The following is a 14801-nucleotide window of genomic DNA, read 5'->3' as shown; positions in this document are numbered from 1 at the left end:
CGTTCTCGTCGGGCACTTAATCGGATGTAACGGTCCTCTTGAGCAGTAGTAGCACGAATCCTACCTGACCCAGGTCTCCTTGCAACACTACCGGTTCGCTGAAAGCGATTCCAAGCATTTTGGATTGCTTGACGAGAAAATCCTGGCCCCAAAGCCACCGAACGCTGTGAAAATCCTTCTGCAACCAGTGTAGCAGCCCTGGTTGCAGTATTCATGTCCATATGTCTTCGATGTCTCTCCATTATTAATTTAATGAATATTTAATGAATTTCCTTCAAATATCAAATATCAAACATTTATTCAGCAAATAGGCCACAGGGGCACTTTTACATGTCCATTTTTACAAACAATAAATTTAAAAAAAAAAGCAATTACAAATATCGAATCTATGAAATAATAAATACTTTATTAGAGATATATACTGTCTCAAAATGTCAAATTACACAAAAAAAACTATGATAAAAAAATAAAACCATAAAATACTAAAATTCTTTAGAGATGTATAAGTCTCTAAGTGTCAGAGATAAAATATAAATATATATATATATAGAGAACCTTAAAAAACCTTATTTTTTTGGACAAAAACGTACGAAAAAGAGCAATTATTGAACACCGTAAAACAAAACAAAAGATCATAAAAAAATGAAATCGTTCTATTTTTTTTAACCAGCCAGTATATTTCAACAAAAAAATAAAGTTTAGATTCCAGAGTTCGTGACATGCCTAAATTGAATCTTACTTTTTAAGTTACGCTGATTAAACTTAAATAAAGTAGCAGTCGTCAGTTGGCCCTTATTTTCTTTTGAGTAGTATATATTTCTCATAAATATGTCTAACGTTTACCTATACTGATTACGTAAATAAGATTTATGCTTTCGAGTTTTTATTTTATTGAGACTTATTTTGTGCAAAACGAAAAATTTACCGATACAAATTTTAAATACAGTTTCTAGGGTAGTTTTTATGATGCCATCTCTCGGATAATACCATAAAAACGAACTACTATATCTCGCACAATGCGTATTGACCTAAATTGAACCATAGCTCACGAGCTATATAATAAGAAAAATTGACAATAGATGGCGTTACTCTGTGACAAGTGCTGTAAGGTTGAGATTACGAATATTGAAAAAACAAACAAATTAATGTGGATAACATCACAAGTAAGTAGCTAAAGCACTTTTGTCATGGAAATCAGAAACAACGACGGTACTACAAACACCCAGACCTGAGACAATGTAGAAAAGCGACATCTTGAAAATCTATCAGAAATATCTATGGTATGTAAATACCTAATTCTTCGACCCGAGCGTATTGTGTGACTTTGATGGCCCAATTTTTTAAATTATATTTTAATATTCGAATAAATAAATAAAAAAAGTAAGGAAAGCCTTCATGTGATCGTATCAGTTTTTAGTATCACTGAAATCAAACACCTGATCTACACTGAAACCGATTGTAAATAATAATAATTGTCAGTTCACATTTTACTTTTTTAAGTTTATGTTATAAATAGTTATAAGTATAACCGAGCAAAGCTCGGTCGCCCAGGTACTCTTAAGATTATACGACTTATACGATACGAATTATACGGGGCAATATGTATAGGTAAGTTCGAATTTTATGATTCTTTATCCTTTAAGAGAATTACTTAACCTTTAATTATTATTATTAAACAATTTTTTATTTAATTATTTTTACATAATTATTATTATATCGCATTATAGGTATTTCCACAGAAGAGACGTGAGCGTATTTTCTGTGTAAAAACCCTCGTCGCTTCTGAGGTATTTTTTTGCGGGGCTTGAGCATGTTTGTCATAGGGCAAGCCCTAGTTGGCCCAGTTTGAAATCGCACCACTAAGTAAAAAGAGATTTGCGCGTAATCCGGCCGATACCACGGAATAGCATTCTGTTACAGTCCGTCTAAGCCAGCGAACGAAAAAAACATGGAAGACTAAATTCAAACAAAATATCAGCGTAAAAGTGGCCCCACTATTAAAACACGCAATACCTACTCATAATCATAACGGGCCAATTGCAACTCGTCAAAGTTTAGGTCTTGTTTTCATCGACAAAACTTCGTTTCACCATGATTAGTCAATTTAAACCATCTAAACTACGATTGGTCTATTATAAAATGAGGCGCAGTGATTGGCTGTAGCGTTGTCACTTTAAAATAGATGACAATGGAAACCTACCCTAAGTACATGGTTTCATGCTATATAGAACATGTTTTAAATGCAATATTTTTGTATGATAATTTATTATTTTATTTTAAAGTGTTTTAATATACAGGCTTATTGTTTGTTCGTTTGTCGCACGTGTTTTAAGAAAATTAAGCCTCCGAACTAATTAATACATTGTATCGTTTATATAGGGCACCTGCGATGTTTAGTGACACAGAAATATATATGTCAGATAGATATTAATGTAAATTTGATAAATTGATTGATTTGGTCAAGCTTGGAAAAAAAGTTGACATTTTAATTTTGCTCTGATTAAGATTAAAACCGATATCTGAGGATCCGACAGGCCTTTTATTATGAATTTGAGATCAAAATTAAAAAATGCCGCAGGTTTGAAATTCAGAATTTTTCATCCGATCAAGATGAAAATTGATATCTGATGATCAGAGAGGACCTTTATAACAAATTTTAGGTCACACATGAAAAAAAATGTCCGCCATCTTGGGTTCCTGTATTTTGCCTGAGGACCTGAGCGGCTCTTCATTATGAGTCTGAGGTCAATTTGCTAAAAGCGCCCTCCATCTTGAATTTCTCCATTTTTGCTCTGACCAAGATGAAAATCGATATCTGAGGACCTGAGCGGCCCTTCATTGAGTCTGAGGTCAAATTTGGTAAAAATGCCCGACTTCTTGAATTTCTCTGTTACAAATTTGGCTGTCTCTGCCTCAGAATCATAATGAAGGGTCGCTCGGATCCTTAGATATCGATTTTTATCTCGAGTCGAGTCGAGAGGACGTGAGGCAGAAACAGCCAAATTTGAAACAGAGAAATTCAAGAAGTCGGGCATTTTTACCAAATTTGACCTCAGACTCAATGAAGGGCCGCTCAGGTCCTCAGATATCGATTTTCATCTCGACCAGGGCCAAAATGCAGACATCCCAGATGGCGGATATTTTTTTTTTCATTCTTTACCTCAGATTCATTATAAAGGTATTTTCGGATCCTCAGATATCGATTTTCATAATGATAAGAGCAAAATTGGAGATATTCAAGATGTCGGGTTTAGGCTATTTAACCTCAGAATCATAATCGGCAGATCGGCCCAAATCGATTTTCATCTTGATCAGAGCAAAAATACAGAAATTCGTATTGAACACGTCGTAGGTCGTAGGAAGAAGTTTATATAGGAAAATAGCATTATTGTTTGTACTATTTTCCTCACATTATTTCAATATTTTTTCACCATTCAAACCATTATCCCTGGACTTAGAAATATTATAGTACCAAAATTGGCCAAATCGGTACAGCCGTCCGCGAACTTAACGAAAAGTTATAAATAGCAGCGAGATACCAGGACTTAGTGAAAATGTGCACATAAAAAGCGCCACCTACAACGACGATTCGTATTTACTATCACAAATTTACAGGCACTATGTTGATGCCCCCCGCTTCGGCACAATGTGTGTGGGGTCATTTTGCAGAGCTAGTTCGTCATCTATGTTTATTATCAATCGCTGGTCTAAGCTAACATCATCGCACCGACTTGAACTGAGTGTGGGAGTGTCATTATAAACGTCATATTTTCATTAAAAAAAAATTAACGACTACAGAGTGCCTCACTCTGTCATTGCATGCAGAGTTAGCTTGGTCCGATTCTGTACTTTTACACCCAAATTAAATAATGACAATTCGTTTACATATCGATACAGTCAGCATCAAATAGATAGTAACAGCCAAAGTAACCAAATATCAGCCCACGTAGCCAACATGCCAATCGTTAACGCTCCGTAGCGACGACATGCATGTCACTGTCGCACTAATACAGAAGAGTGATAGAGATAGATGACTACGCTACGGAGCGTTAACGATTGGCATGTTGGCTACGCGGGCTGAACACGTTATTTATATGGCAACAAAGTTGTTATACGATATACAGTCAGCATCAAAAGTAGCGGATCAAACAAGGTTTCATAAGTATCTACCGTTCTGTAACAGCTTAACAAAATGTGGTGGTTCTATATGTAGAACAATTAAGACGGTAAAAGATATACTTTTGAATGTAAATTTTAGAGATTTATCTATATTTGGTAGTTATCCGGAATATCAGATACTTTTGGCGCGTTGTTTCATCCGCTACTATTGATGCTGATTGTAATTGACCCCTGTGGCCGGTTACTATCTATTCGATGCCTTCTGTAATTTAGATAGCGGTATCGATATTGAGATTAGTGTGCATAAGCCGTAATTGGCCTAGTTTGAGATCGCGCCACTAAATAGAGATTTGCGCGTAATCCGGCCGATACCACAGAATCCCATTCGGTGATACCTTTACACGTAACGGTTAAATTAGCACTGACATTACAATGGTTCTATACGTTGGTTTAGTACTGACTTCTATTAGATATTTACTTACATACATTTGTGATGTGACAGTACATACGTACTATATGCAAATGGGTCAATATCAGCGCGTCCCTCTAATTTCCTTGGACATATTTTTGACAAAGTGTTTCGACATATTGATGCTATTTTTGATCGCCTGGTAGAGTGACACCCTGACTAATAAGTAATAAAACCTAGAAATTAATGTCATTAAAATGTACCGACATTTGGTCAAAAATGTAGGCGTTTCAAACGCGCGAGATATTGACACAATATTGGCCAGGGGGGTGACACTAGTAATTTAATTTAATTTAATATTTAATTTAATTTATTTATTTCAAAAGACAACAATGGTCCATAATGGTTAGTAACATTTAAGGTTTAAAACTAAGTGTTCGTACAACAAATACAAAAAGACAAAAAGAAAAGCGGAAAGTACAGCAACAATTAATAACAAACAATCACCTGGTAGCGGTCATGATACCCACTATAATATAGCCACTCACTTGCTTCATATTTTTCAGTGACGTCTATTATTATAATAAAATAAGGGTGACAGCTGGTAACCACAGTTACCAAAAGCAAGTGAGTGTTAAAGTTAGTAAAGATGGCAGCGATTTCTGTTATGTTATTCCAGGCAACCTACTTTTGCGTAAAGTTGACTTCCGATTATGTAAACTACAGAGACATGTCAGTCGCTTCGCTTGACAGACAGATGAAGTGTGCGAAAGGGAAGCCATGACGTATATGAACAAGCCATAAGTGCGAAAGAGGCAGACTACATATGAGAAAACGTAACCAATTTTGATTTCGAAGGCGGCCGAGGCGGCCAAGATTATATTGCCGTATTTTTTAACGTGAAAAATATAAGAGAATCAAAAAGAAAAATATATATTAAGTACTTTAGTGACGATGGTGTTATGTTGTGTGCCGGTTTGTAATGTTTCAAGGCCAAAAAACCCAGGAAAATACTCACTTCACAGGTAATTATGATATTCCTAGCGAAATTTTCGTAACGATATTTTATCAAATTAAAAGCATAAAAAGTGTAAAAAACCAATTTATACACTTCATTATAAGTTTTTCTTCAATTGTGTGTTAATATTTCATCATAGTAATCAATAATTTAGAATATTTTGTGTAAAAACCTAAACTGTTACTTTACGCTAGGGCTTGACAAAATATTCATATGACTGTATCGATAACTTGTCGGTACATTAGTAGGTATGGAATTAGTTGTTCACAAGATATCATTAAGATATTACCTTTATAACCAACTTAAAATAATAACGATTGTTATAATACCTTTTTTGAAGGTGCACTTTTAACTTCACTTTCCAACATAGTACTTACATTTTAGTCGATAAAGCAGTTAAACATCGATAGATTATTAATATGTTGTAACATGACATCACTATTTTTGTTCGCACATAGACAATTTACGCACACACTTGCATTTCATTTTTGGTCACACTTTCGAAGTTTGACAGTCGTTCTATACTATCCTATTTCTATGGTAAACTACATCACTAGACGTCACTACAAATGGATATAATTTTGTGGTTAAAGAATTTTATTGATCTCAAAAGAAATATACATTTCACTTAATGAGATACATACATGCACTAATGAATTCTATGTTAATTTGTTAGTTTGCGCCCGTGAGCGACAATTTGGTTGTATTTACAAATTTACAAAATTTTAAGGCATGAATACAACGTTAAGAAGGTTGTATATACCTCGTTTGTGAAAATTGTGAAGACCTTTCTATATTTATAATGTTGTTACCTAGCAACTGTTGAAAGTAAGTAAGTACACACTTTATTGTACGAGAAAATTAAATATTGAATTCATCATCATCATCTATTGTTTGCTGTAAATCAAAAATAAATAAATGTCGTAAACAGATTTAAGAGCTTATTTGTTCTCTATTAATTTTAAAGGTTTATGTTAACGGCACCAATCTTGGGACATTAAAGAGAAAATTTGGAATATTCTTGATATTTCACCGACATCTGTAAAATTTCTACCGCTTTATGCTTTAAAAGTTGAATGTCCAGTGTATTTAGTGAAAGTTACTTCAATTGGTTTTAACATTATTAACCATTTAAAACGATAGTTTTTTACTCCAGTCATGGGATGTATGGCGCCATTCATTTTCAAACTAACAAATATCAATGAAAAATTAAACTTAATGAGCTCTTTGGCTCTTGTTTATGACAAAATGTTGCCAGCGATTAAAAAGTGATGGTAAATCCTGTAAAACAAGTATTTGTCTATACCATCCCATTACTGGTGCCTGTTCCATTATAGGGGTGTTTAATAGCTGAGTAAAAATGGAGCAAGCATAAACTCGAGTAGATTCAAGTACAGAAATTAGAATTTTAAAAGTGCTCAAGGTAATGCCGATACCGGGAGGTTAAGGTAATCTCGAAGGTAAGAAAAAGATACCATCTGCAAAGATTCGAGCGATTTGATTCCGCCATAGAAATATGAGGGCCTACCGCGAACCACATTCGACGTATTGCCTCTCTGTGTCACTTGTGAATTCGTACGTAAGTGTGACAGGGAGGCAACACGTCGAACGTGGTTTGCAGTAGGCCCTCTGAGTCGAACTAGAGCGCATCTTCGAGTATGAGGTATACAATACAAATCTATTTTTATACAAATATTCTTTATTGCAAAACCTCAGAAGAAATGTGCCTGGAAACATATAATACACGAAGATAGAGGTAAACAACAGGCGGCCTTATTGCTACAGAGCGATCTCTTCCAGACAACCTTTAGGTAGTGGAGAAATGAAACTTTTAATTTAGCTAATTAGGAGGTGCAAAAAAAAACTAAATACGATATGTATGATACGTATTGGTACGTGCGTAGACAAGACATACGACCTATGCCTGAAATTCATCAGCTACAAGATAAACCCGATTCACGACATCATTACTCATCTGTCAATTTTAATGTATCCATGCCAAATTTCAGCTTTTTAACACTAACGATCACGAAGCGATGCCTAGGTCTGACGAACATGGCGAGATAAGGGTTTCTAGATGACTATGACACCCTAAAAAGATAATAAAATCGGACACTTATACGTACAAAGAAAATAAATTACGAGTGTGCCAAATCGGCAGTGTAATTATCTACTGAATCCCAGGTCAATTCAGTGTTTAAGAAAGATAAACGAGGAAAAGAAACCTATTCCCGCGAAACCTGTAACTTTTCTCCGATACAATAGTAGTAATTACGATCTGAGCAAGTGGGGATTACTGGATAAGCAAGTTGGATACATTCGGCTATTATACGGAGTGGGCCTGCAATAAATAAACAAATAATTACCTACATACTTACCCCGATTGATTTTAACCACGGATTTCTAATAATATTATTGATCAACAATAGGTCCAGTCAAATACTGCCACATTAGCTTAATTAATTTCTGAGACAAAAATACAATTAACGACGGTACATCCTTGTGAACGAATCCTTAGTCTTAAAAGTGAAAATAGTTATACATATGTGCAAAAAGAGAGGAAAGTTAGTTTTTCTTGCGAGTGTTGATTTTTAACTCAAAAACACGAGATGTAAAATAACTTTGCTCTCGTGTGACATATACAACTTTTCACCTCAGTAGTGAGAACAAGTAAAGTTTTTATTCCTGTATATGAATACAGCCATGAGCCATGAGGCCTTCATTAAATTAAAAAGCTACTTTGTCTCACTCCCTGGTGTGACGATAGTAGGCTTGTTCGATCTGCTGAGGTGAAAAGAAAATTTCGCATTTTCCGAATAACTCCGACAAGATAAAATAAAGGACGAGTGGAGTATATAGTACACATATGGAACACTTAGTTAAACAATAAGATATAAAAATGCGGCGCTTGCTTGCTTGCTTTCCGAATACTTCAAGCTTAGTGAATTTGCTTTTACGCTGACTTATACTGCATGCAGCAAAACGGGTTTTACCATTTAAAGTAAAAAAAAGCGGCCAAGTGCGAGTCGGACTCGCCCATGAAGGGTTCCGTACCCTTTATGACGTATTAAAAAAAACTACTTACTAGATCTCGTTCAAACCAATTTTCGGTGGAAGTTTGCATGGTTATGTACATCATATACTTAATTTTTTAGTTTTATCATTCTCTTATTTTAGAAGTTACAGGGGAAATATCTCACGCGCAAACTATTCAGTTTAGAATAAAATGATATTAAAAACCTCAATATCATTTTTGAAGACCCATCCATAGATGTATGAGTACTTTCAGTTCTAAGTATGGGGAACCCCCAAAATTTATTGTTTTTTTTTCTATTTTTGTGTAAATATCTTAATGCGGTTCATCTATTTACCAAGTTTCAACAGTATGTTCTTATAGTTTTGGAAAAAAGTGGCTGTGACATACGGACGGACAGACAGACAGACATGAAGAATCCATAAGGGTTCCGTTTTTTGCTATTTGACCCTAAAAAACGAGAATTAATCGAAAAATCACAACAATAGTGTGTTTAGACTAATTTACATGGAAAAATTAATAAATCGCTCCTATGTATTTGCCTGCATTCAAGAAAAATAAACCTATACTACTTCGAGTTTTTTCCATACTGCGGTTGTCTGAGACGTTTGTAATTTATTTAAATATTATATAATAATAATTCAGCCTATATACGTCCCACTGCTGGGCACAGGCCTCCTCTCATGTGCAAGAGGGCTAAAGTATTAAAATCACTATTTAACTTAAAAAAATGGAGTGGATGACACCAGTAAATGATATCCTCCGCGACGAAATCACCAAAGTCAACTATACTTTGATGCCTCCAGGGCACCAGCCAGGTGATGTTCGTACTGTGAGAATTGTGCAAGAAAGTCTGGGCAGGTTGATTGACTCGCTCGAGGAGCAGTCGGCGTCAGCCCAGGGCCTCTCTAAAGCCATCACCACTGCCGAGAAGCTCCGGAATGAGCCAACTCATGTGCTGTACCTGCTGAAAGACGCCACTGCTAACAACGGCCACGGCGAGGTCATAGGCTTCCTAAAGGTGGCCTACAAACACCTGTACCTATTCGACGAGCGCGAAAAGGTTCGCGAGGTGGAGCCCCTGTGCGTGCTGGACTTCTTCGTGAGCGGCGCGCGCCAGCGGTGCGGAAATGGCAAGAAGCTGTTCGATTACATGCTGCAGGATACCAACAGCCGGGCTTAAGACCTGGCGGTGGACGGCCCATTGTCCAGAATGGAAACCTTCCTCGCCAAGAACTACGGGATTGACCACCTCATCCGTCAGAGCAACAACTTTGCCGTCTCGCCTGCTTTCTTCCTTACTGCATGTGATGCCAATCAATCCGGTCGCCCCTCGCCGGTGATGCCAACCGCGGCCGTGGGACGGTTCGCCGCTCGCAAACCACCATCGTCCATTTTGGACATCATCCACGGGCGTATGGACCGCAGGTTCCTTCAGCAATGGCAAAAAAAGCTTTTACTTCAAATAGACATATTTACAACAGCAAAATCCACATAAACATAAGGAAAAACTTAATCAAAACCTATAATTGGAGCACCGCCCTCTACGATTGTGAAAGTTGGAACATCAACACCGCCATCGTCAAGAAGCATTCGAAATGTGGTGTTTGCGAAGAATGCTTAAAATCAGTTGGACAGAAAAGCGTACCAACCTTGAAGTTCTAGAGAAGTCAAAAGAGAAGAGACAAGTAATGCACGTCATTGAAAAACTTAGAGCTAAATGTATAGGTCACATACTCCGACACGAAGGGTTAAATAAAATCATACTGGAGAACAGAATTGAGAAAAAAAGAGGAAGGGGAAGACCCAGAATATCATACATGACACAGATTAAAAAATGGTGCTGTAGCCACTCATATCAAGAAGTAAAAATGAAGGCCCAGAATAGACTGGAATGGAAATTGCTGCAGCTACAGAGGGCCAGGGCCTCTTAATATTAATGAATGAATATATATATATATGTATATATATATATATATATATATCGTAGACCCTATAAAGTGTCCCACTGCTGGGCAAAGGCCTTCCCCCTAAACTTCCAATCTTCCCGATGAACTGCAGCATCGGTCCAGTTGCTGAGAAATGCGTCCAGGTCGTCCCGCCATCTCCTCTTAGGCCGACCATGCCGGCGTTTACGTTGTGGCACCCACTCCGTGGCTAGTTTAGAGCCCACCTCTGTGGGTGCATACGTCGTACATATCCTACCCAGTCCCACTTTAGCCTGGCGGTTTTGACCCCAACGTCGACGATACCTGTTTTGGTGCGCAACGTGGTGGTGTTTTGGTATTACTAACTAATATTTTTTGCTCGCCGGCGACACTCCGCCCGGGCGCAACCGTTAGCAAACATGCGTGCATGCATCTGTCGTGTCGTCACTTCTTTTTACCCGAGATCTCCACATTTTTTTTAATTCATGTTGGACTACACATTATAAATCGGTGTACACTGGTGATGGTGCCGGACTGAACTCAACTTTGCACAAGAAGAAGAAGGTTTGCACAAGATTATATGCTGAAGAAAAGTCTGTAAAACTAGCCGAAATCGAATAGTCTTAGATCTAAGACCATAAAATGAACTTGTTTAAATTGTACATTTTTCTTCAACTTCCCACTGGTATTTTTTTCTTATTTTTTATGTAGACTATTAATTAACTTTGAAGAATATCAATTAAGTACCTACATAAATTAAATCTTGTTTTTAACCCCAAAATAAAACAGCTTTTATGTTTTCTTGAATATAAATCGGGAAAATAAAAACAGAAAGATGCCTGAAGGAAAACTGCGACACAAATAAGAGAGTAATAGGACCTTTGGTATTTGATTAAAAAGGCAGACGGTGAAAAACCCGGCAACCGAGTGAATAATGTTAACTAAAGACGAATGTTTGTAGTTTTTGAATACTGACTCAATGTCACGAAACCGCAGTGTAATTGCGCCTTGGAATGAAGTTATTAGCGTCCAGCACTGCATTCTGCGGTGCAATATTTTTTAAATATTCACGAAAATCCTTTTTGAATTTAAGTCACAGCGAATTTGAGATTATGGTAACAAAATCATCTTACAATTAGAAAAAAAACCGGACAAGTGCGAGTCGGACTCGCCCAACGAGGGTTCCGTACTTTTATTATTTGTTGTTATAGCGGCAACAGAAATACATCATCTGTGAAAATTTCAACTGTCTAGCTATCAATCACGATTCATGAGATACAGCCTGGTGACAGACGGACGGACGGACAGCGGAGTCTTAGTAATAGGGTTCTGTTTTACCCTTTGGGTACGGAACCCTAAAAAACAAACGAGATATTTTAAAGACTTGACTGAATTCGATTTCCACTCACATAAGAGGGTATTGAATGTTTTTTACTTAATTCTAAAATATATGAAGCGAGAACGTGAGGCCGAAGATTAAATGTCCGTGTCTTATAAACTAATGGAATTTTTTGATAAACCGTGTTTAATAAGTATAATATAATAATTCGGTATTCAATTTCTAGAAACTTTTCTAATACGCAAAACGTATAAACAATCATTAGATTAGCGACATTAAACTAAATGTTTTGGGGTAGGAATTGCAGACTTCAACAACCTACATTATTACTATTTAAAAATGCATTAACATCCCTTACCTATACCTTTACCTATGAATACCATCATTATTTTAACCCAAATTATATATTTACAGATTTTTAGCCAAAAAATAAAAGAAAACTGATTCTGTAGCCGCCGTGCAGGTCAGGATGTCGACGACTCAAATAAAACTTCCATTGATAATAAAGTGAAGTATAATCTTCCAAAAGGTACTGGTTTAGAAGGGTTCTTGCCAAAACGGTTAACTGTAGAAACTTAGAAAGTGGGTGTTGATAATATGGAGGATGATGAAATAGTGATTTGCTATATTTGATCAGTACAAAAGGTGGTTATAATTTAGATGCTTCTAATTGGCCGCGTTAGAAAATATGTGGAGCGTTCCTATTGGTGCTTTTGAATGAAAAGCCTCCGAATACTAGCCGAGCCCGACGGCTGCGTTTAGCTACTGCATTGATTTTTATACAATAATAAGTTGCATTCGCAACATACTCCCGGGCGTTGAGATACTCAACAAAAAACAAAGAACAATAGATGGAAGTTAAGAAATCGAACAGTAATTAAATAGAGTGAAGATGATAACAAGTTAAGTAATAGGGAGGGGGCACAAGTTGTTATACGCCCTACGGATGACTCCTTTCTTCGTGCGTATGTCAGCGACTCTGGTGACGTTGTCCGTGCCCGGGTACAGCTTCGTGACGCGTCCCAGCAGCCACAGGAGAGGTGGAAGTGCGCGGTCCTTGACCAAGACCATAGTTTCGACTTGCAGCTGGTCCGTCGAGGTGTGCCACTTCGTCTTCTGCTGGAGGAGAGTAACATACTCATTAGAAAAGCGGCTCCAGAAATGCTGCTTGAGTTTTTCAACTCTCTGGAACCTTTCGAGCCGTGAGATGTTTTCTTCATTCAGAGGTTCTTGTGGGACTGACAGAAGAGAACGTCCAATAAGGAAGTGAGAGGGCGATAGGTAGGTAAGATCAGATGGATCAGAAGATAAAGGGGTAAGGGTCTAGAATTCAGAATCGCTTCAATCTGAATCAGGCAACAATTTAATTCTTCATACGTTAAATGTGTAAGAGGTAAAATGCGTTTGAGATGATATTTGGTTGACTTTACTGCGGCTTCCGAAAGTCCGCCGAAGTGTGGTGAGTAAGCCGGGCTAAATTTAAAGTTAATAAGGTTTTCTGCCATACCTGACTGCAGCTTATCATGGTTATGTTTTAAAAAGTTACTGAGTTCGTTTGATGCCTCGACAAACGAAGTTCCGTTGTCACAATAAAGAGTTTGAGGCTTTCCCCGACGACTCATGAAGCGGCGGAGAGCAGCAAGGAACGACTCTGTCGTTAGACTTGTGACAAGTTCCAAGTGAAGAGCCTTGACTGCAAGACAAACAAATACCAATATATATGATTTAATTGTTTTGCTACCCCTACCCTTACGGTCAGCTAACAGCACTTGTCCGGCAAAATCCATTCCCGTGTGCAAAAAGGGATATTCCAACTGTGTCCTATCGATAGGCAAGTTGCCCATTGACACTTGAAAAGGTCTAGCCTTGAACCTGATGCAGCGAACGCATTTATACTCTAAGTGGCGCGCCAGGTTTCTTCCACCGAGTGGGTAGTATTTTGGCCGAACGCTTGCTAGCACCAGCTGAGGTGGGGCGTGCAATAATGCCATATGTTGCATGTCAAACAGCAGTTTGGTAAGGTGATACCTGCTACACAATAAGATTGGATGCTTAATGTCGTAACTATATAATAAGCATTATTAAGACGACCACCGACACGTACCTATTAATTTCTGATCGTCTAAGAAGGGTGTTAACGAAAGCAGTCTACTTTTCGACTGTAAGGTCTTGCCCAAAGATAAGAGTTTGTAATCTTCAGGAAATGATTCCTGCTGTGCGAGTTGTAGAAGTTTAGTTTTACTTGATTTTATTTCTGTATATGTTAAATTTGATGTGGTTTTATTATTTTTATTTTTGCAATTATGTATAAATCTGTAAATATATGCTACGATTCGTATTAGTTTTGTAAGTTTTGAATTGTTAGTGATAAGGTTAGTTATAAGATTATCATTTTCGTTTATGTTTGCCTGTGCGTTTGTATGTAATGACACTTCTGGCAGATTGTCTGCGTTTGTATTAGATGTCATAGGAAATTGAATAATGGAATGATGCAAAAAATCTGGACCTGTCCACCATGGTGGCACACCAACATAGCTGCCTGCACCAGCAGAATATCACAACGTGTAGCTGTGAAAAAATCGAAGTGGTCACAGAACACATGTATCTCGGGTTAATAATCGACCACAGATTCAACTGGGGGCCGCATATTAGTTATGTGTGCGATAAGTTAAGAGCCATTCTAAGCAAAATGTCAATCCTAAGGTATAAATTACAGTACAAAACCCTACGTATGCTGTACCTAGCCCTCGCTGACTCGGTGATCGGTTACGCTCTGAGTACTTATGGTAAAACCTATAAAACATATATAGAAAAAATATATAACTTACAAATAAGATTGTTGAAGACACTTGTACCTAAGCATATCAAAAAGAAATACGAAACAGAATATGCACAACTTTTCAAATACTGTAATGTACTTCCGGTTCAAAATAAGTGTAAACTAGCCATATAAT

General features: G+C 37.2%; 1 protein-coding gene across 1 annotated transcript; it reads left to right on the top strand.

The window, feature by feature from the left end:
• Positions 1-9285: 9285 nt before the first annotated feature.
• Positions 9286-11595, top strand: LOC133517510 (alpha-tubulin N-acetyltransferase 1-like). The gene is given in 1 exon segment (XM_061850843.1): positions 9286-11595. A coding segment is annotated over 1 exon segment (768 nt). The 5' UTR covers positions 9286-9310; the 3' UTR covers positions 10079-11595.
• The last annotated feature ends 3206 nt before the right edge of the window (positions 11596-14801 follow it).

The sequence above is a fragment of the Cydia pomonella genome, chromosome 4 (genome assembly GCF_033807575.1).
Source record: "Cydia pomonella isolate Wapato2018A chromosome 4, ilCydPomo1, whole genome shotgun sequence".
In the NCBI taxonomy this organism is placed as follows: domain Eukaryota; kingdom Metazoa; phylum Arthropoda; class Insecta; order Lepidoptera; family Tortricidae; genus Cydia; species Cydia pomonella.
Note: the sequence above shows the minus strand (reverse complement) of the source record. Positions and strands in the feature narration are given on the sequence as shown.